This window comes from Epinephelus fuscoguttatus, linkage group LG10 (assembly GCF_011397635.1).
Source record: "Epinephelus fuscoguttatus linkage group LG10, E.fuscoguttatus.final_Chr_v1".
Lineage (NCBI taxonomy): Eukaryota > Metazoa > Chordata > Actinopteri > Perciformes > Serranidae > Epinephelus > Epinephelus fuscoguttatus.
Window position 1 is genome coordinate 1,982,637 of NC_064761.1, and position 23,556 is coordinate 2,006,192.

A 23,556-nucleotide genomic window follows, 5' to 3' on the forward strand; every position below is an offset into this window, starting at 1 on the left:
ACAAACAAACAAGAAAAGTATTTACAATCTTTATTCACCAGGAACACTATGCCACTTATCTGAGGTACACAGGATGCTCTTGATTTAACTGATTGAACTTTTATTCATGCCAGAGCCGCAATCGACTGTTATCATACGACTGCAGCCACTTTATAAAAATACTAATTTTAAAAGAATCCTGTTTGCCAACTAAAGCAATCTTGAATCTTCCCTTGATCAACAGGCAGCTGACAGGGTGAGACAGTGTCACTGCACTTTACTGAATGGAGAGAAGAGTTTTGCGAATGCTTTCCAGCAATCAGCCTGAACGGCCGCCCACCAAAAGCATTTCTAGGTTAATACACCATAGGTCTATGTTACCTACCCACAACTTCAACATTATAGCCTGAGAGAGGAGGAAGAAAGGGAAGGTAGATACATCAGCAGTAAAGAGTTAGGGTAAGAGAAAAGAACAGTGGACAGTAAATATCTTCTGATATAACTGATTTACCCCTCCTCCAATTTACATTTTACATGTCTATGTGGGTTACAGTTCACGTTGTCTTTCAGCTAATAAGCTGACTTTGCAGATAGGGAATTTGGTAAAGATCAACAAACAGTATGTCTACCAGACAAATCCATACACCTTTATGCCTAAATATGCAAAGGGCAGGAGAAATATGAGAGAAGTACTGACTCACCCGTCTCATCTCTGACAGAGCAGCCATCTCTGATCCCACTGGGGTCATATATCCTGACATACTCTGCAGCCAAAGACAAATACTTAGTTACAAACAGTTACAACACATCCTGTGTCAAAAAAGACAGCATTCTGAAATGTCACCAGTACTAAGCAAGTTCCTTGCTCATTTTTTTTGTGTCATCTAATATTAATTAGTACTATTCCTGCTGTGAAAATAAAAGGCAAACAATACTATAAATTACCAGCTAATTTATAGGAACAAATAAGGAAAAAGTTAAAATAATATTTCTATGAAGCCCTGGATGATAACTAAAGAAATTTAGCATCTTGTTGTCTTCATGCAGCTTCTTTCATTTAAGATATCAAATTTCACAGAAAATACACAAATCCAGAATTTCCAGCTGTGATTTATTGTAAAGCTGGAATACATTGTCTGCCATAATAGCTACAATCCCAAAAAGATGAATACACTTTATAAAATAAAACATTATCCCTGGGAAGAAGAGCATTGGTGCTATCTATGCAGCAAAGGACAGCTGAGTGTGGCTTTGATTTAAGCCCAGTTCAGGCAAATGATTTGTGACATGACAACAGCATTTCATAACATTGCAGAGAGAAGTTGCAGCACTGTGTAATGGCTGATCTGAGCTCAACTCAAGCTAGCTGATGATGTCAACTGCAGCTCAGCTGGTCAAATCGCTGGTGGCTGGTTTTAGAACGTAAAGTATTTCACCTGTTTCTACAGCCAGCCAGCTTGTAATGAAGTCCACTGATCAAGTCAAAATGACCACAAAGAGTGTGTTCACTTGCTGCAGCAGGTGCTCCGTCCCTGCCGAGTTTCCATAAAGTAAAATTACATCAGATTTGACATTGTCATAATCGAGGTCATTCTGAAGAGACGTCCACTGAATATTTAAGCAAAGCTATTAAGAAATTTTTGATGACGAGTCAAACCTAAGCAAATTATATTGGTTATAATGTAAAATGAGCTAACTTTCACCTTATTTCTTCCAAAACTGTACAGTGAAATAACATTCCCTCACTCTACTCCAAGTCCCTCCCGGATGTCCGAGCTCCTCACCCTATCCCTAAGGCTGAGCCCAGCCACCCTGCAGAGGAAACTCATTTCGGCCGCTTGTACTCGCGATCTCATTCTTTCAGTCACTACCCAGAGCTCGTGACCATAGGTGAGGATTGGAACGTAGATCGACCGGTAAATCGAGAGCTTCGCTTTCTGGCTAAGCTCCCTCTTCACCACAACGGACCGGTTAAGCGCCTGCATCACTGCTGACGCCGCCCCAATCCGCCTGTCAATCTCCCGCTCCATCCTACCCTCACTCATAAACAAGATCCCGAGATACTTAAACTCCTCCACCTGAGGAAGGACCTCCCCCCTGACCTGGAGTGGGCAATCCACCCTTTTCCGGCTGAGGACCATAGCCTCAGACTTGGAGGTGCTGATTCTCACCCCAGCCGCTTCACACTCGGCTGCGAACCGTCCCAGCAAGAACTGGAGGTCACTGTTCGATGGAGCTAGGAGGACCATGTCATCCGCAAAAAGCAGGGACGAGATCCTCTCGTCACAAAACCTGACACCCTCCACCACTCGGCTGCGCCTAGAAATTCTGTCCATAAAAGTTATGAACAGAACCGGTGACAAAGGGCAGCCCTGGGGGAGTCCAACCCTCACCGGGAACAGGTCCGACTTACTGCCGGCCACGCGAACCAGACTCATGCTCCTTCGGAACAGGGACTGGATGGCCCTTAGCAAGAGGCCACCAACCCCATACTCCCGGAGCACCCCCCACAGGATGCCCCTGGGGACAGCCCTACTCCAAATCCACAAAACATGTGGACAGGTTGGGCAAACTCCCATGCCCCCTCCAGCACCCTGGTGAGGGTAAAGAGCTGGTCCACGGTTCCGCGTCCGGGACGAAAACCACATTGCTCCTCCTCAATCTGAGGTTCAACTATCGACCGGACCCTCTTCTCCAGCACCCTGGAGTAGACCTTACTGGGTAGGCTGAGGAGTGTGATCCCCCTGTAGTTGGAACACACCCTCTGGTCCCCTTTCTTGAAAATGGGGACCACCACCCCAGTCTGCCACTCCAGAGGCACTGCCCCCGATGTCCACACAATGTTGCAGAGACAACATCCAAAGCCTTGAGATATCCAGGACGAATCTCATCCACCCCCGGGGCTCCGCCGCCTCGGAGCTGTTTCACTACCTCGGCAACTTCTGCCCCAGAAATTGGACGACTCGCCCCCAAGACCCCGTCTCTGTTTCCTCACTGTAATACGTGTTGGTGGGATTGAGGAGCTCCTCAAAGTATTCCTTCCAGTCCCCAGTTGACGTCAGCAGCTCCCTGCCCCCACTGTAAACAGTGTGAGCAAGTTGCCGCCTTCCCCCCCTGAGGCGCTGGACGGTTTGTCAGAACCTCTTTGGAGCCGATTGATAGTCTTCCTCCATGGCCTCACCGAACTCCTCCCACGCCCGAGTTTTTGCCTCAACGACTGCCGCCGCTGCGCTCTGCTTGGCCCGCCAGTACCCATCAGCTGCTTCCGGAGACCCACAGGCCAACCATGCCCTGTAGACCTCCTTCTTCAGCCTGACGGCTCTCCTCACCTCTGGTGTCCACCAGCGGGTTCGGGGATTACCGCCGCGACTGGCACCAGTGGCCTTGCAGCCACAGTTCACAACCGTTGCCTCGACAATGGCAGAGTGGAACAAGGCCCATTTGGACTCAATGTCCCCCTCTGCCCTCGGGACGCGGTCGAAGCTCTCCTGGAGGTGGGAGTTGAAGATCATCTGGACAGGTTCTTCCGCCAGGTGCTCCCAGCAGACCCTCACTATTCGTTTGGGCCTGCCAGGTCTGCGCGGCGTCTTCCCCCGCCATCTGATCCAACTCACCACCAGGTGGTGATCAGTTGACAGCTCTGCTCCTCTCTTCACCCGAGTGTCCAGAACATATGGCCGCAGGTCAAATGATACGACTACAAAGTCAATCACTGACCTGCGACCTAGGCTGTCCTGGTGCCAGGTGCACCGATGGACATCCTTGTGTTTGAACATGGTGTTAGTTATGGCCAAACTGCAACCCGCACATAAGTCCAATAACTGAACACCACTCGGGTTCAGATCGGGCAGGCCGTTCCTCCCAATCACGCCCCTCCAGGTCCCACTGTCATTGCCCACGTGAGCATTGAAGTCCCCAGCAGAACAATGGAGTCCCCGGTCGGGGCACTGTCCAGCACCCGTCCCAGGGACTCCAAAAAGGGCGGGTACTCTGAACTGTTGTTCGGCGCATAAGTGCAGACAACAGTCAGGACCGGTTCCCCGACCTGAAGGCGCAGGGAAGCAACCCTTTCGTCTACCGGGGTGAACCCCAATGTACAGACAGAGAGTCTGGGGGCTATCAGAGAGCCCACCCCGGCCCTCTGCCTCTCACCCGGAGCAACTCCAGCAAAGGAGAGAGTCCAACCCCTCTCAAGGACTTGGGTTCCAGAGCCGGAGCTATGTGTCGAGGTGAGGCCGACTATATCTAGCCGGTAGCGCTCAACCTCTTCCACAAGCTCCGGCTCCTTCCCCGCTATCACATGAACCAACTTCTGTAGCCGAGGATCAGACCACCAAGGCCCCCGCCTTGGTCTGCTGCCCAATCCACATAGCACCGAACCCTTCTGGATCCCTCTGCGGGTGGTGGGCCTGCAGGGGGACGAGCCCATGTAGCCAGTTCGGGCTGGGCCCAGCCGGACCCCATGGGCGAAGGCCCGGCCACCAGTCGCTTGCCCACAGGCCCCAACCCCAGGCCTGGCTCCAGGGCGGGGCCCCGGTAACCCTCCGGGCCAGGTACACGAATCCTTGTTTTTATCCATCATGAAGGGTCTTTTGTAGCCTGACGTGCACCTCCCAAAAAATGTAACTACACGTCGAGGAGACGCAGACCCAGCGCAGACCAAGAGGGCTGTCATTGGTTTGCTTGGTAGCAACGCATTTCCGGTTCCGTATTTCCAGATTGCGCCATCCCCGCCATCTTTAAACATCTTCTGTTGCAATGTAGATGTTGCAGTATTAACATACTTTCTTACACATCCAACAACTCCAGCTCCAGCAAGATTCTCTCTCTCTCGGTCGCCATTGTTCACTGTGACCGGAAAAGCCGGAAGCTAAACAAAGAATCAACTAGAGATGACGATAACCATTCAGGAAAGGAATGCAGCCCCCTACCACTCTGGCAGTGAATTGCACCGCAAAGAAATGGAGTGACGGAGAAGTTCGAAGGGTTCACGACGGTGTCACGACAACGACGTAGGTACGTCGGTAGGTACGCCGCAGGACCATAAATCAGGCTTTAGAATCTATCTGTGCTGGTGGGGTGGGGGTAGGGCTGGGCACTGTGAGGATATTATATCATTATCAAGATGTAAGAATATAAATCGTGATATAGCATAGAAATATTGGGACATAATTTTAAGAACAAATCGCCCAACCCTAGCAGCACTGAAGGACCATCTCTGTGAGATGCTCTCTGCCCGGTTCGCACAAGCTAACACAGCACAACGTAATCTAATCACTACTCGTCATATTTTGTCACTTGGGCAGAAGCCCCACAGCACCAATTAACATCCAACACTGAGCTGCTCATCTCACACTGACACTGAAACAGCTTGACTCTGTCGTTTAACCCAATAACTGTTGGGTATCGTTAGATTTGTGATGCTAACAGTTAGCTCTGTCACTGTGTGTGTGACTGTCCAGGCACAGAACTCTAGTGGCATGATAAACAGTGAGGAGAGAGAGAGAGAGAAAGAGAAAGAGAGAGAGAGAGAGAGAGAGAGAAACATGGCAACATCACAACATCCTGGAGGGGCTGATCCATAACACTTTACAATTTACACACACACTCACACATGGATCGCAGTGAGTTATCATACAAGGTACTGGACTGACCATCAGGAGCAATTTGGGATTAAGGACGCTGAGGATGTGGGGATCAAACCACCAACACTAACATTAGCGGGCGACCTGCACTACCTCCTAAGCCCCATGAAATACATTAACACACAGATATACAGTTTGTGAGTGTGGGACTCACTGGTACAGGAGTGCCTCTCTCCGACGGGGGAATCATTTCAGGAGTCAGGGCCTGTGGAGGGTCGATTCCCTTGCTGACTTTCTGCTGGATGAGATACATGGCAAGGGCAAATTGCTCCCTGGTCAGCTTGCCTATCTGCCTTGTGTCTGCCAGAGCCCTGCAGGGAAGAGCAGACATTCAACAGAGACACATTTCCTTGATTCCATTATACTGAGCAGAATGACCAGACTGACATGACATCACAAAAATTAAAAGAAAAAGAAGACGCACATACACACACACACACACACACACACAAACATAAATATACAGTACAGGCCAAAAGTTTGGACACACCTTCTCATTCAATGCGTTTTCTTTATTTTCATGACTATTTACATTGTAGATTCTCACTGAAGGCATCAAAACTATGAATGAACACATGTGGAGTTATGTACTTAACAAAAAGGTGAAATAACTGAAAACATGTTTTATATTCTAGTTTCTTCAAAATAGCCACCCTTTGCTCTGATTACTGCTTTGCACACTCTTGGCATTCTCTCCATGAGCTTCAAGAGGTAGTCACCTGAAATGGTTTTCCAACAGTCTTGAAGGAGTTCCCAGACGTGTTTAGCACTTGTTGGCCCCTTTGCCTTCACTCTGCGGTCCAGCTCACCCCAAACCATCTCGATTGGGTTCAGGTCCGGTGACTGTGGAGGCCAGGTCATCTGCCGCAGCACTCCATCACTCTCCTTCTTGGTCAAATAGCCCTTACACAGCCTGGAGGTGTGTTTGGGGTCATTGTCCTGTTGAAAAATAAATGATCGTCCAACTAAACGCAAACCGGATGGGATGGCATGTCGCTGCAGGATGCTGTGGTAGCCATGCTGGTTCAGTGTGCCTTCAGTTTTGAATAAATCCCTAACAGTGTCACCAGCAAAACACCCCCACACCATCACACCTCCTCCTCCATGCTTCACAGTGGGAACCAGGCATGTGGAATCCATCCGTTCACCTTCTCTGCGTCTCACAAAGACACGGCGGTTGGAACCAAAGATCTCAAATTTGGACTCATCAGACCAAAGCACAGATTTCCACTGGTCTAATGTCCATTCCTTGTGTTTCTTGGCCCAAACAAATCTCTTCTGCTTGTTGCCTCTCCTTAGCAATGGTTTCCTAGCAGCTATTTGACCATGAAGGCCTGATTCGCGCAGTCTCCTCTTAACAGTTGTTCTAGAGATGGGTCTGCTGCTAGAACTCTGTGTGGCATTCATCTGGTCTCTGATCTGAGCTGCTGTTAACTTGCCATTTCTGAGGCTGGTGACTCGGATGAACTTATCCTCAGAAGCAGAGGTGACTCTTGGTCTTCCTTTCCTGGGTCGGTCCTCATGTGTGCCAGTTTCGTTGTAGCGCTTGATGGTTTTTGCGACTCCACTTGGGGACACATTTAAAGTTTTTGCAATTTTCCGGACTGACTGACCTTCATTTCTTAAAGTAATGATGGCCACTCGTTTTCTTTAGTTAGCTGATTGGTTCTTGCCATAATATGAATTTTAACAGTTGTCCAATAGGGCTGTCGGCTGTGTATTAACCTGACTTCTGCACAACACAACTGATGGTCCCAACCCCATTGATAAAGCAAGAAATTCCACTAATTAACCCTGATAAGGCACACCTGTGAAGTGGAAACCATTTCAGGTGACTAGCTCTTGAAGCTCATGGAGAGAATGCCAAGAGTGTGCAAAGCAGTAATCAGAGCAAAGGGTGGCTATTTTGAAGAAACTAGAATATAAAACATGTTTTCAGTTATTTCACCTTTTTTTGTTAAGTACATAACTCCACATGTGTTCATTCATAGTTTTGATGCCTTCAGTGAGAATCTACAATGTAAATAGTCATGAAAATAAAGAAAACGCATTGAATGAGAAGGTGTGTCCAAACTTTTGGCCTGTACTGTATATTACACTGAACAAAAATATAAACGCAACACTTTTGTTTTTGCTCCCATTTTTCATGAGCTGAACTCAAAGATATAAAACATTTTCTATACACACAAAAGACCATTCCCCTCAAATACTGTTCACAAATCTGTCTAAATCTGTGTTAGTGAGCACTTCTCCTTTGCTGAGATAATCCATCCCACCTCACAGGTGTGGTATATCAAGATGCTGATTAGGCAGCATGAATATTGCACAGGTGTGCCTTCGGCTGGCCACAATAAAAGGCCACTCTGAAATGTGCAGTTTTGCTTTATTGGGGAGGTCTGGGGGGGTCAGAAAACCAGTCAGTATCTGGAGTGACCACCATTTGCCTCACGCAGTGCAATATATCTCCTTCGCATAGAGTTGATCAGGTTGTTGATTGTGGCCTGTGGAATGTTGGTCCACTCCTCTTCAATGGCTGTGCGAAGTTGCTGGATATTGGCAGGAACTGGAACACACTGTCGTATACGCTGATCCAGAGCATCCCAAACATGCTTAATGGATGACATGTCCGGTGAGCATGCTGGCCATGCAAGAACTGGGATGTTTTCAGCTTCCAGGAATTGTGTATAGATCCTTGCAACATGGGGCCGTGCATTATCATGCTGCAACATGAGGTAATGGTCGTGGAAGAATGGCACCACAGTGGGCCTCAGGATCTTGTCACAGTATCTCTGTGCATTCAAAATGCCATCAATAAAATGCACCTGTGTTCGTTGTCCATAACATACGCCTGCCCATACCATAGCCCCACTGCCACCATGGGCCACTTGATCTACAACGTTGACATCATTAACACATATTTAGATAGATTTGTGACAATATTTGTAAGAAATGGTCTTTTGTGTATATAGAAAATGTTTAGATCTTTGAGTTTAGCTCATGAAAAATGGGAGCAAAAACAAAAGTGTTGCGTTTATATTTTTGTTCAGTGTATATACAGTAAATACTGGTAAAGCTAATGGTACTGCTTTCTAATAAGTCAACCTTCTCTACAGTAGAAATATGTAAATACTTTTGAAACTGGTGCTACAGAACCAGAGACAACAGAGAAAAAAGATGCCTTGACTCAAGAGGGAGAAAATATACAAGGATGCATTGTGCTGCACCAGACCAATAAATGCTTCCGCTGGTGGGTGATGTAATGCAAACACGTCTGTTTGAAACAATGGCGGCTGGTTGGCAAGAAACATGTTTCAGCCTCCATTTTCACTGTGCATGTAACAGTATGGCACCCACTTCTTGTTCTCAAACTCTTGCAATCACAGGGTATCTGGGCACTGGTTAGATAATGGGAGGTTTACCACAGTTTATGTACACATACTTACCATCATTATTTTGATACAAAACTGTTTGAAAAGTGAAAAATCTATTTATTAACTGCACTAATAGATTACTAATGTTAAGAACAGCATGATCACCAAACACAAAGGAATTTTTCTCAGCCTGGTGAGTACAAATGTGTTTTAATTATTGGTTTATAACTGATCTTCAATTTATTACGCATTAATAAAACCATTAGTTACAACTTAAGAACTTAAAATCAAGACCGACTTTCTTATTGATTGTTACCAAGCCAATGATAAGCCTAGCCAAGAAATAAAACATATCATATATTAACTGTGAAGCATGAAACATGAGTGAAAGACTGTCTGAGCACCTACCATATATGGGCGAGGACATTCTGAGTAAGTCCAGACTGCATGAAGATCTCCTTTACTTCATGTCCACTGACAAAACCGTCCAGATCAGCATCAGTCTTCAGGAAGATGTCATCATAGCGACTGCGGTCTGACACTGAGACCACCCAGTTCACTGAATGCTGAGATAGAGGTAAAGGAGGTGCATATGTTATAAAACCTCAGAGTAATTAACCTTACTAAAAGTCCTAGAGAGATTCCACTCTTTAAGAAATCATTTTTCAGGACATGTTTAACAAATGTAAGACATTTTTTACTCTGGAAGTCAATAAGGCTTGGGGAATGCTACTGTAAAAACCCCTAACTAATTTCCTCATTCAATGTCTTTTTATAACAATAAGCATTAATCAGTAAAACTAAGTAATCAAGTATAACATTGGCAAAGGAAGTTAAGCTCAGGAATGTTGGATTTATTTTATTTATTTATTTTTTTGTGCAAAATTTCAATATAAAAAAGCAGATCTTTTGGCAATGAACTTGTTTGGGGGGAAATACACATGAAACAGCCATACTAAGTTTTATGGCATGTTTTGAATTGAAGTATGCCCATTTAATTGAATTGTAACCATGCACTGCATTCAGCAGCACACTCCTCCATCACACGTACATATATTTTGCCACCATCCAATTTAAAAGGAATTTACTAAATTACAACTCTCTGCATTCTAAGTGCATTCTCCCATCACATGTGCTGTCACGCTACTGCCAACACTACTGCACTTTGTGAGCCAAAGCACTACATGCATGTTAACCAGCAGTAGCCTAAGGTAAAGTACACAGTTTATAACTAACAGTCACAACAGTTTTTAACTATCTGAAACACTCCACTTCAGCTTAACTACCATAAGAGATGCTTATCAGTTCTATAGCCTGTTGTGACCTGTTGCCTTTTGGTAAAGTGTTTGTTCAGTGTTCGTACAGTGTAATACACAAGTGTCTGAAAAGTCCTTTATTTTAGTTTACCAAAGTAGCCAGTGGTCCGATCCCTCAGTCTTTGACACTTGCACCATTGTCTGTACAAAATAAATGAAATGTATCCTTTTGCATCTGGGTTTTTTTCTGCCATACAGAATTGTACAGTTACACCCCTATTCAGTACAACCCTGATTCTAAAAAGTTGGGGCTCTGTGTTGAACATAAATAGAAACAGAATGCAATGATTTGCAATTTTTTTTTGACCTGTATTCAATTGAATACAGTACAAAGACAAGGTTTGTCATGTTCAAACTGATACACTTTATTATTTTTTTGTAAATATAAACTCATACTGAAGTTGATGCCTTCAACATGTTTAGAAAAAGTTGGGACAGGGACATGTTTACCACTGTGTGACATCATCATTTCTTTTAACAACACTCAGTAAATGTTTGGGAACTGAACTATCTGTTATTTATGAGACAACACCTGAATGCATCACCCCGCCGAGTGTGTGTACAGTGCCATGTTGCGGGTTCGAGCCGGGCTCAGTTATAATTGTCTTGGTCTCGGGTCGGGTTCAGTCAGGAAAATGCGTCCCGAGCCACGCTCTAGTTTGCTCATTTGTGTCTTTGTGTGTGCGCATGTGTCTGTGTGTGTGCATCTGTGCAGAACTCCGCCGTGCGCGATACAGAGAGCAGAGGAGAATTGTAAACACGCGACCATGTAGAGACAGAAATGACATGCCGTTTCATAAAAGGAGAAGGTATAGACCTGTTCGATAGGAAAGGTAACCTTTAATGGACCTTCGGGGGGTGGGGGGGGTGGGGGGGGCATCGTGGGGGGCAGCGCCCCCCAATATAATGGTAGGGGAAACATTGAGTCAATTTGCTTATGACCAGTTGAGCCTTTCAAGGATGTCATAACCCATAATGATACTATCACCTGTAACCAATTAACCTGTTTACCTCTGGAATGTTCCAGGTGTTTTTTCTCAGTCTTCTGTTGTTCCTGTCCCAACTTCTCTGGAATGTGTTGCAGGCATCAAATTCAGAATGAGTGTATATTTTTTAAAAAAAAAAATAAAGTTCATCAGTTTGAACATGAAATATCTTTTCTCTGTATTGTATTCAATTAAATGTAGGTCAAAAAAGATTTGCAAGTCATTGCATATTTTTAGCCCCACTTTTATCACTACAGAAGCATTCGATTAAGTTGTTGAGAGAAAAGTTCAAATTAAGATGAATGACACTCAGCACATGGGCAAGTGTTAATGGACTTTGACAACACATCAGGTGTTATATTGGTTATTTTAACTTCACATCTAATCACTAATCAATGATAATTTAGTGAATAACCAGCTGTGATCATATTTGTGTGATCTCTGCATGCTGCTGTGTGTACTCATCAAAGATGGTTTTTGAGGGCAGAACCCTCCATGTTGTCATACCACTGTAATTGTTTCTGTAATTCCAACAACTACCAATGTACCAACAGAGGGGTACTTCTTCTCTCTAACAGATTGTGTCAGTTCAGGAGCTGCTTTCTCACAGTTAATATTTCATTCATATCACATCAATAATTGTACTTTATAATAATCATAATTGGTGAACCATTATTTTAATCAAGTAACTCGTAGAGAAATAAGGTGGATCAGATTTAGTAGGCTACCGCTGTTAATTCTACGTGTCAGATACAGATGGGGGACAAATTAAAGAAAAATCCTGAATAAGAGAGTGGAGAAGCATATTAATGCCATATGATGACATATGACATCAACAAAATCCTATGGCCTTTACATTCACCAGATCTCAACCCAGTTTCACAATAGGGGTATAACAGCTCTGAAACATGACCAAAGCTGTGCCTGTGACACAAACTTCAGCGGTCTGCATGTTGTGGTTCCATCTACCCTGTCATGGTCTTCTTATGGAGGAATGGTCTTCATTTCTCCAGTAGAGTTTCAATGACTTGTAAAGGCACACTGACTGACTGCTGTTCTGGAGGCTCGTGGTGGCCTGACTAATGTGTCTAAGACACTTCATGTTGGTTTTTCCTTTAAAATAACTTTTACTCACATTTGCTGAAGCTGTCACTATATCCAAACAGCAGGACATGAGACAGATAAGTCTGTGAAAAATAATAAGTTTCCTTTGTCTCCTCACAGTACCTTTAATGGCATTTGCAAGAATCTCCTGCATGCGAATGAAAACAACCAATTGGAGCCGAGGAATTTGTAATACAGCTGTCAATCACTGCCCATGAACTGCGGTCAAGCTGTCAAATTAGGATGCGCTGATCAAATATGAATCAAGATTCTGTTACTGCATTGCCTATTTCTCACCTCGAAAGTTAGAAACAAATTTTTCTGTACTGTTTAGCTGTAAAATGAGAACATTTATTACCCAGCTGCCATGTTGAAACAGTTGAACCAAAACGAAGCACTGCCCACTTGCTGGAGCAAACATTATCATTTTTAGACTCCATCAGAAGTACTTCGCAGAGCCTGAGGAAAATGTTTATTTTTTTTCACAGACTATTTGTTTCATGCACTACTGCTGGTGTACTGTGCTGCAGCAAGGACAATGCTTTTGAACATGGGGTGCTCGCTCTATCCACGTAGCCACCGACAGTTACGTAAAATATCTAATATATTTCATATTGTGTCAAGTCATTAAAACACAGTTTTGGATCCAGCCTAATTTCTAGTTATGGATAATTGTGTGATTACTGATTAAGGTGTATGTAGTATGTGTGTATAGTAGTGTATTATTACCTGTCCAGACTTGAGTGTGTGTTTGGGTGACAGGCTACCAGTGCTGTTGAGTGAGTTCATGCTGCCGTGGGACGGTGTTGAGCGTAGTGAGTCTTTTGGTGGTGGAGGGCTTGCAGGTAGCCCTGGCGCAGAGCTGGCCACTGAGCCTAGACTCTTCTTCCTCTTAGATGGAGGAACGAGGGCAGAGGGGAGGAGCGCAGGAACAGGCTCCTTCTCCAGGGCCCGGTACACCAGGTGCATAGCCTAGGGGAACACATCCTGCTGTTAATTCATACTTAGTGGCTGCAAATAAATCTTCGAGAAAACTAATGATGTCCCAAACCAAGTGCTAATACTGATTATATGCCTTGTGACTGATATATCACACTCAGTGGCCACTTTGTTAGGTACACTTGTACACCAACTAGTTAAAATAAATATCTAATCAACACATGCTCAAGAGGTTCAGTTGTTCAGCACAAACATCAGAATGGGGAAGAAATATGTGACTTTAACCACTGAATGACTAATGGTGGCAAACAGGGTGGTTTGAGTATCTCAGAAACTGCCAACCTCCAAGGAGTTTACAGGGAAGAATGAGAAAAAAGAAAAAAAAACTTTCAGTGAGCAGCAGTTCTGTGTTAATGACAGAGGTCAGAGGAGAATGGCCAAACTGCTTCAAGCAGACAGGAACATGACAGAGACTCATAATAACTATGCATTACATTAGTTTTATGTTGCTTTTTGCTTTTAGGATAAAACAAATATCTGTAATAACAGGACAACAGTTGGCAGGTAATCAATGTTATCCGCCATCTTGTTACTACTGTTTACTTCAATAGTGCATTGTGCAATGCCCTAAATTGATGACGCATCTTCGATTAAAGTGGTTCCTCTCAAAACTGGTGGAAGTCTCCAAGGAGCCTGAACCAAACCAGTTGAAGAACCAGAGCTTAATAAGAACCAGAGCTATCAATCTGCGAGAAGGCTGTGAGGGGAATGATCCTGTCAACTTTTTGTCAACTGGTTACTGGCCACCCTGGGACCGAGACACTTCACGGAGCCACTGATAATCGAGCAGGCACACCGTGCTCTGGCACCCCGTCCATCTGATGACCAGAGGCCGAGACCCGTTTTGATTCGCCTACTCAAGTACCAGGACGAGGACAGAATCCTTCGCATTGCCTCACAGCTATCCAGGGAAAAGGGTCCCATCACCTATGAAGGCAAACCAGTAATGTTTTTTCCCGACCTGAGCGCCACCTTAATGAAGCGGAGGAAGGAATACGATCAAGTCAAAAGGGAACTCAGATCAAGGAAAATCCCGTTTGAATTACTCCATCCTGCAACACTGAGGATTACGCTCCCCGACGGGAAGAGGAGACTATTCAAAACACCAAAGGAAGCAGCAACGTTCCTGCGTGAGTCCTCAGGTGACTGACAGATTGGATGAAAACCGGAGAACTAGCCACAGTCTGTAAGACTACCACACACCAGTTTAATACTGTCGTCAGTCCTGATATGTTAAAGACACTCTGAATAATTTAAGATTAATAAGTTAAGATTTACATTTATTTGCATTTAACTGAGATTGATTGCAGACTAAACCGACTGAGTTAAAGCTACTGCATTCTCCTTTTTTCTTTGAAATGGGTGTAATCAGCATTTGTTTATTTTTCCCACTCAAAACGGATAACTGCAATCACCAGTCTATGTTTTCAGATAGAGCCCTGGACAGCCACGATGTTGACATGTTTAGTATGTTAGGTGCAAAGTGCAAATCCCAGTTTGATAGGGTAAATGGTGCTGAAAGTTCAGTGTTCAAGAGCAGGCACTTAGGTGGGGGGGTGGGAACGTCCTTTTTCTTTTTCCGTTTTGTTTCTTCGTAGTTTTGTATATGGTCAGTGCTTTAGTTTTTTCTACTTGGTTATTTGGGACACATCTATCACATGAATGGGGTCATATCTTTGTAAAAACATTTGCTGTTGATGCACAGAATAGTGAAATTTGTGAGCTTTAATGTAAATGGATTAAACGGACCGGTCAAACGGAAGAGAGTCCTAACACTCGTACTCGTCGTCCTCCGCTTATCTGGGTCCGGGTCGCGGGGGCAGCAGCCTCAGCAAAGAAGCCCAGACAGTCCTCTCCCCAGCCACTTCCGTCAGCTCTTCCGCAGGAACCCCGAGGCGTTCCCAGGCCAGCCGGGTGATGTAATCCCTCCAGCGTGTTCTGGCCCCGAGGTCTCCTCCCGGTTGGACATGCCCGAAACACCTCCCAAGGGAGGCGTCCGGAAGGCATCCTTACCAGATGCCCGAACCACCTCAACTGGCTCCTCTCGATGTGGAGGAGCAGCGGCTCTACTCCGAGTCCCTCCCGGATGTCTGAGCTCCTCACCCTATCCCTAAGGCTGAGCCCAGCCACCCTGTGGAGGAAACTCATCTCGACCGCTTGTACTCGTGATCTCATTCTTTCAGTCACTACCCAGAGCTCGTGACCATAGGTGAGGATTGGAACGTAGATCGACCGGTAAATCGAGAGCTTCGCTTTCTGGCTAAGCTCCCTCTTCACCACAACGGACCGGTTAAGCGCCTGCATCACTGCTGACACCGCCTGTCAATCTCCTGCTCCATCCTACCCTCACTCGTGAACAAGATCCCGAGATACTTAAACTCCTCCACCTGAGGAAGGACCTCCCTCCTGACCTGGAGTGGGCAATCCACCCTTTTCCGGCTGAGGACCATGGCCTCAGACTTGGAGGTGCTGATTCTCATCCCAGCCGCTTCACACTCGGCTGCAAACCGCCCCAGTGAGAACTGGAGGTCACTGTTCGATGGAGCTAGGAGGACCATGTCATCCGCAAAAAGCAGGGACGAGATCCTCCCGTCACCGAACCTGACACCCTCCACCACTCGGCTGCGCCTAGAAATTCTGTCCATAAAAGTTATGAACAGAACCGGTGAAAAAGGGCAGCCCTGGCGGAGTCCAACCCTCACCGGGAACAGGTCCAACTTACTGCCGGCCACGCGAACCAGACTCATGCTCCTTCGGAACAGGGACGGGATGGTCCTTAGCAAGAGGCCACCAACCCCATACTCCCAGAGCACCCCCCACAGGATGCCCTTGGGGACACGGTCGTAAGCCTTCTCCAAATCCACAAAACACATGTGGACAGGTTGGGCAAACTCCCATGCCCCCTCCAGCACCCTGGCGAGGGTAAAGAGCTGGTCCACGGTTCCGCGTCCGGGACGAAAACCACATTGCTCCTTCTCAATCCGAGGTTCAACTATCGACCGGACCCTCTTCTCCAGCACCCTGGAGTAAACCTTATCGGGTAGGCTGAGGAGTGTGATCCCCCTGTAGTTGGAACACACCCTCTGGTCCCCTTTCTTGAAAATGGGGACCACCACCCCAGTCTGCCACTCCAGAGGCACTGCCCCTGATGTCCGCGCAATGTTGCAGAGGCGTGTCAGCCAGGACAGCCCTACAACATCCAAAGCCTTGAGATATCCAGGAAGAATCTCATCCACCCCCGGGGCTCCGCCGCCTCGGAGCTGTTTCACTACCTCAGCAACTTCTGCCCCAGAAATTGGACGACCCGCCCCCGAGACCCCCGTCTCTGTTTCCTCACTGGAATACGTGTTGGTGGGATTGAGGAGCTCCTCAAAGTATTCCTTCCACCGCCTGACAATGTCCCCAGTTGACGTCAGCAGCTCCCCGCCCCCACTGTAAACAGTGTGAGCAAGTTGCCGCCTTCCCCCCCTCCCGCCTTCCCCCCCTTCCCGAGGCGCCGGACGGTTTGCCAGAACCACTTTGGAGCTGATCGATAGTCTTCCTCCATGGCCTCACCGAACTCCTCCCACACTCGAGTTTTGGCCTCAACGACTGCCGCCGCTGCGCTCCGCTTGGCCCGCCGGTACCTGTCAGCTGCTTCCGGAGACCCACAGACCAACCATGCCCTGTAGGCCTCCTTCTTCAGCCTGACGGCTCCCCTCACCTCTGGTGTCCACCAGCGGGTTCGGGGATGACCGCCGCAACTGGCACCAGTGGCCTTGCAGCCACAGTTCACAGCCGCCGCCTCGACAATGGCAGAGCGGAACAAGGCCCACTCGGACTCAATGTCCCCCTCTGCCCTCGGGACGCGGTCGAAGCTCTCCTGGAGGTGGGAGTTGAAGATCATCTGGACAGGTTCTTCCTCCAGGCGTTCCCAGCAGACCCTCACTGTTCGTTTGGGCCTGCCAGGTCTGCGCGGCGTCTTCCCCCACCATCTGATCCAACTCACCACCAGGTGGTGATCAGTTGACAGCTCTGCTCCTCTCTTCACCCGAGTGTCCAGAATATATGGCCGCAGGTCAAATGATACGACTACAAAGTCGATCATTGACCTGCGACCTGGGCTGTCCTGGTGCCACGTGCACCGATGGACATCCTTGTGTTTGAACATGGTGTTATGTTAGTTAAGGAGGACAGCAAAATATTCTCACAGGGGGTGACTTTAATTTTTGCCCAGATCCTCTCCTAGATAAGTCAACTCTGTCAGTTTCCAGAACTAAAGCCACCATAATCATCACAGACTTCATGAAAGAATTAAACTTAACAGATGTGTGGAGACAAATGCACCCTCAAACGCGGGATTACTCCTTTTATTCTGGTCGCCACAACTCCTTTACTCGGATCTCTTTTTCTATTGTCAATACAGTTGGTTCACAGAACGGTAGAATCTGAGTACTTATCTAGAACACTGTCAGATCACCTCTGGCCCTTTCCATTTCTATGCCAGAAAAAGCTACTTATTTGTATAGATGGCATCTCAACCCTACTTCAAAAACCAGACTTCTGCAAATTCATAAGAGATCAAATTAAGTTGTTCTGTGAGACTAACTGTGCCTCCTCTCCCAATAGTTTTATATTATGCGACACACTTAAAGCCTTTTTAAGGGGACAAATAATATCTTATCCACCTTATTTTTCACGGAAACATGGAGGCAAAACAGAACGCAGCCAGCTTCCGTTTTTTTGTGCGACACTTCCGGTCCAGCACTCTTACCACTGTGTAAATGGGAATCGCCTTGTTGTTTACCTTGCTGAGTTTAGCTATATATATGTATATATCACATTTTTCACATCACTATATCACCGTTTAGACTAATCTGATGTTTGTAAAGTCTATAAACACATTGACTGAACAAACATCAGTATTTTCTCTGTGTGTAATTAATAACATGGTTATCGTAGATTAGCTGGGCTAACCGTTAGCTGTTAGCTGTGTCTGTAATAACTCACTAAACTCACAAAGTGGCCCGTGAAAAAAATATTTTCTCCAGCAGATGTCTTAGTTACAACATGATAGAGCTAACTGGAGTAGTTTCATGTCGTGTCCGACAACGGGAGGCTTTTAACGGATGACGATCCCGATGTTAGCTTTGCTGCTAGTGTTAACGTTAGCTGTCCCTGTCAGCTGCAGCCACTGATGCTTTCTAGACATCGTCATTTCCCAAAACTGAATAAATACCACACATAGCAACACAAAACTGCTTTGCTGGCTCAATCATGTTGTAACGGCTGGATGGTTGATGCGTACATGCTGATTCAGGTGCTATCAGAGCCGATCTGCTCATCACTATGGCTTAATGATCAACTCAGTCAATAAAAACAACCCGTCCTGTGTTAGGAGTGTATGTCTCCGACAGAAAGAAAGAAAGAAAGAAAAGGGAAAAAAAGACAGAAAAGCAGCGTACACCTCACATATTTATTTCTCACAGTTGCGCACACGTTTGGCTGGCATGCAGAAGCACCATCTGTATGTCTGTGTGTCGCGGGTGCGAGCCGCAGCTTCAGCTGCTCAGGTAGAGAGGCTGTGTAGCCCGGTGTGTTTTTTCACTGATTCGGTTCTGCAGGTTCTCTGCTGGTACACTGGAGACGGGGATCAAGCAGTTTGTCTCACTTGGGATAGATTGTGCTTTTTTGGTTCATAGTTTATGATTGACGTGCGATTTATTCGCGTTTAGAGGGAATAAATTTCCATTATAACGGAAACGTGGGCACAGTTATCTATACAAAATACACAGACTAACTAACTAACTAACTGACTGACTAACATGAACAACTGAAAATTGAAAAAAAATTAGCTTGCACCGTTAGCTCCGGTAAGGGAAAGCATGGGGGAAAGCGGCTGACCGGAAGTCATGCACAAAAAAACAGAAGTTGATCACTATTTACTTCTGTGTTTGAAAATAAGGTGAATACTACATGGCAGAAATAGAATACATACATTTTGAAACTGGAAAAGGAGTTTCAACAATCAAAATCTAAGGAAGTATACCAGTTGTTAGTAAATAAAAAGCTCAAATACAGTACATTACATACTTATAAAATTGAAAGAAAATATTTTAAGAACCAAACAAAGATACTACGAATTGGAAGAGAAGGCACACAAAATCCTATCTTGGCAACTAAGAAAAGAAGAAAGCTCTGGAACAATTAATTAATTCAAACTGAAACAGGCTCTGTATCATATAACCCAACGGAAATCAATGATACATTCAAACAGTACTATTCACACCTATATACATCAGAACCACCACAAAACCTGAGTAAGACTGCTGAGTTTTTGTCCATGGTTGAACTGACCAAACTTGGCCAAGAAGACCAAAATAGTCTCGATCTGCCCTTTACAAAAAAAGAAACTGAGAAGGCCCTGAGCTCATTACAAGCAAATAAATCGCCAGGAGAGGATGGGTTTCCTCCCGAATTTTAAAGGGAATTTAAGGATTTACTCCTCCCGCTTCTAATGGACGTCAACGTTAACTTAGCCTCTAAGACTCAAACACTCCCCGAATCATTCTCTACTGCCATAATTACTGTGATTTAGAAGAAAAAAAAATAGAGACCCATTAAAATGCTCTTCATATCAGCCAAATTCATTGTTAAATACAAATTACAAATTGATCTCCAAGGCCCTGGCTAACAGACTTGGCCAATACCTACCACAACTAATAAACTCAGACCAGTGTGGTTTTATTTCAAAGCACTCCTCAGCTAACAGCTTATGTAGGCTCTTAAATATTATTCATTTAACAAAATCTGAAATGGAGCCTAGTATAGCAGTTGCGTTGGATGCTGAAAAGGCTGTTTCTATTTAAAGTGCTGACCAAGTTTGGGTTTGGCCCATCATTTATTAACTGGGTTAAAACTCTCTACCATAAACCCCGGGCAAAAATTAGCACCGATGGACAGATTTCGCCTACACTCCCTTTAAGTAGATCGAGTCGACAGGGATGTCCTTTGTCTCCAGCACTTTTCGTCTTAGCAATTGAGCCTTTAGCTGAAGCAATTAGACAGGATCCTGGCATAAAGGGCTTTCAGGTGGGCCCGTCAGTTCATAAAATTAATCTCCTGGTGGATGATGTTATTTTGTATTTAAAAGACCCTGACAATTCCCTTTCCAAATTACAAACTATATTAAATACCTATGGTAGTATTTCAGGTTATAAAGTGAACTTGGATAAAAGTGAAATTATTCCACTGACGAACTTTGATCATTCTGAACTCCAGCATGCTAGCTTTAGATGGCCTTCGAATAGTATAAAATATCTTGGAATAATTGTCAACAACAACCTTAAAAACCTGTACAAATTGAATTACCTCCCATTGCTCTGTAAGATTGAAGATGATTTACGTAGGTGGATGGGCCTGCCTCTCACTTTGATCGGCAGAGTTAATTGTATTAAAATGAATGTACAACCAAGACTACACTATTTGTTTCAATCCCTATCCATTTCACTACCACAATCCTTCTTTAAAACTCTCAACAGATATGTAAGACAATTCATATGGAACTGTAAAGCACCTCGGACATCAATAGGAAAGTTAACATGGGACTATGGATCAGGAGGACTTAGACTTCTAAAAACTAAAAACTATTACTTGGCAGCTCAAAATTAGATTTATCTCATCCTTTTTTGAGGGCAGTGATACCCCCTCTTGGATGCAATGAATGATGTTGAGAGACTGGTTCGTAAGGGGGATGTTTATAAATTAATTTCTAAAACGTACTGCCTCTTGCTGAATGAAGGCCCAAAACCAGGTCTGCATAAATCCAGAACGAAATGGGAATCAGATTTTAATATTACAATTGACAAACAACTTTGGACAGATCTATGTCAGAACAGCCTATCAGCCGCTATTAACGCCCGATATAGATTGATTAATTATAATATTCTGCACCAATTATACATCACCCCAGAAAAATTACATTAATTTAAATCTAACCTATCACAAATGTGCTTCAGATGTACTATTGAAGTTGGTTCCTTTTTGCACTGGACCTGGCTGTGTACAAAAGTTAGGCCTTTCTGGTGTGACATCTGCTCCACTTTAACCAGGATCACAGGAGCTAACATTCCACTGGACCCTGAACTTTGTCTGTGGGGGAATTTCTGAAGTATCCGTGGTTCTCTAAATAATGCGCAACTTAAATTTATGGAAATTGCTCTTTGTGTGGCAAAGAAGTGCATTGCAGTATCCTGGAAATCTGATTTCCCTATCCCTATATTGATCTATATGTTTGTATTAGTATAAAAAAAGACAGGGTCTATAGAAGCTAGGCAAGAACTAGCACTCAGTGAACACTCATTGGAACAGGCTAGTGGGTGCCCAGGTGTGCGTCATTGAAGAGGCCCCACCTTCAATTCCAGCAAATCATGCACAAAGGATCACTGACAACAGCTCTCTGGCTGGATTTGATGACATAGCCTCCTTGAAATTTAGTCGTTTAAGGAACCTTTGTCTCGCAAATCGCAATTCCTGCTGATACAGGTGCATTGCAGGGTCAGAATTTGATGTATATGACATAACTCTATGAATCCATCCTGCCTTCTGTCAACGGTTCAGACTGCTTTGGTGGTGGTGTAATGGTGTGGGGAATATTTACTTACTCCATCAACATAGAAATTAGTTCAGTTTACTCCAATGGCCTCCACGATCACCTGATGATAACACAACAGAACACCTTTGGGATGTGGATTGTGCAGCTGACAAATCCACAGCAACTGTGTCATGTCATCATACAACATGGAGCAGAATCTCCAGGAATGTTTCAAGAACCTTGTTGAATCCATGCCACAAACAATTTGGGCTCTTCTGGGGCCAAAGGATCCTACCCAGTATTGGAATGTTGTACCGGATAAAGTGGCAACTGAGTGTTTATTTTTTCCACAATTATGTCGGACTATCGTTAATCAAACCTACATATGGTAGTAATGAAGAAGATAATACTCACGACTGCAAACTCATCTTTGTCCAGATGGCCATCTTTATCGATGTCACTCAGGTCCCAAACCTAACAGCAAGAAATAAACAAGATAAGACTTTACAGTTTAATTTCAGGAGTGACTAACAATCACAGATTTTATTTCATTACCATAAATCCACTTTAGAAAAAGCATGAACATTCTTTGACAATTCACTGCTAAATATAAAAGTTCTACCAGCCATAATGACATTCTTGCTACTTCGTATTTGGGGGGAAAGAAAATATATTTAAATTCTTGCTTGAGTACTTCAATCTTCAATTTTTGGAACCAACAAGCCTAATTTAAGACCTAATTGAAGAAACTAAAATTGACATCATTACCTTCCCAAGGACATCCAGAGGTAGCTTGGAGTTGATTAGGACTGGTTTTACCTTCTCCCCTGACAGCAGGCCATTGACTGGAGCCAAACTCTCAAAGATCCCATCAAATTTACTCTTCTCCTCGGGCTACAAAGGAAAACACACACTTGTAATGTAAAAAGCCTGATCTGTAAATGCTAGACTGACTGAACCTGATTCTGACTTCTGACTTAATGAAAGAGGTTAAGTTTATTCATACACTGTATGGTTTACTAAACTGTAATATTAGAGCTGAACAATAAAGCGTTTTAGAAGCAGATGCCAATATTGATATTTGAGAATTATGAACATTTTATGTAGTGAGTGGGACATTTTACGAAATAAAATTATCAGTGCTTTCTGGCAGACTAATATTCATATATTTATTATATGGCTGGGCAATATGGCTTAAAAATAACATTGCCATATATTCAGGATATATCGTGATACACAATATATATCTCTATATTTTGATATCTCCTCAACTACTGTACCACTAAAATTCAGAATTATTAAATGAATTACAGGTACAATAAAGGTAAATAAAGTACTGCTATAATAAAGTCAAATAAAACACTTATAATGAAGTTAACTGAAGTACTGGTATAATTAAAGTGGTGCTCCATGGCCACAAAATGCGGCTAAATAGTAGCCTGGAGCCATACAAATGAGAAACATGCCTAACCTGTTCACACTATCACTCAAGAGAAAGTGATCTGGACAGGCAGAGGAGTGTGTGTGTGTGACTTTCAGTGCCCTCCAAAAGTATTGGAACAGTGAGGCCAATTCGTTTACTTT

At 44.5% G+C, this 23,556-nt stretch overlaps 1 protein-coding gene across 8 annotated transcripts in view; it reads right to left on the reverse strand.

Annotated features, from left to right (window-relative positions):
- LOC125895865 (epidermal growth factor receptor substrate 15-like 1) overlaps positions 1-23,556 on the reverse strand; it is a 167,520-nt gene that overhangs the window by 81,658 nt on the left and 62,306 nt on the right. For all 8 annotated transcript variants that reach the window (XR_007450216.1, XR_007450215.1, XR_007450217.1 and 5 more), the window contains exons 7-12: positions 22,741-22,866; positions 22,387-22,446; positions 13,131-13,373; positions 9,404-9,561; positions 5,779-5,935; positions 681-743 (exon numbers count right to left, since the gene is read on the reverse strand). Coding sequence is in view for 5 of the 8 variants with exons in the window: in XM_049588034.1 (XP_049443991.1) it covers positions 681-743; positions 5,779-5,935; positions 9,404-9,561; positions 13,131-13,373; positions 22,387-22,446; positions 22,741-22,866 (807 nt within the window). In the remaining 3 variants the exon portion in view is untranslated. The remainder of the gene's footprint in view (positions 1-680; positions 744-5,778; positions 5,936-9,403; positions 9,562-13,130; positions 13,374-22,386; positions 22,447-22,740; positions 22,867-23,556) is intronic.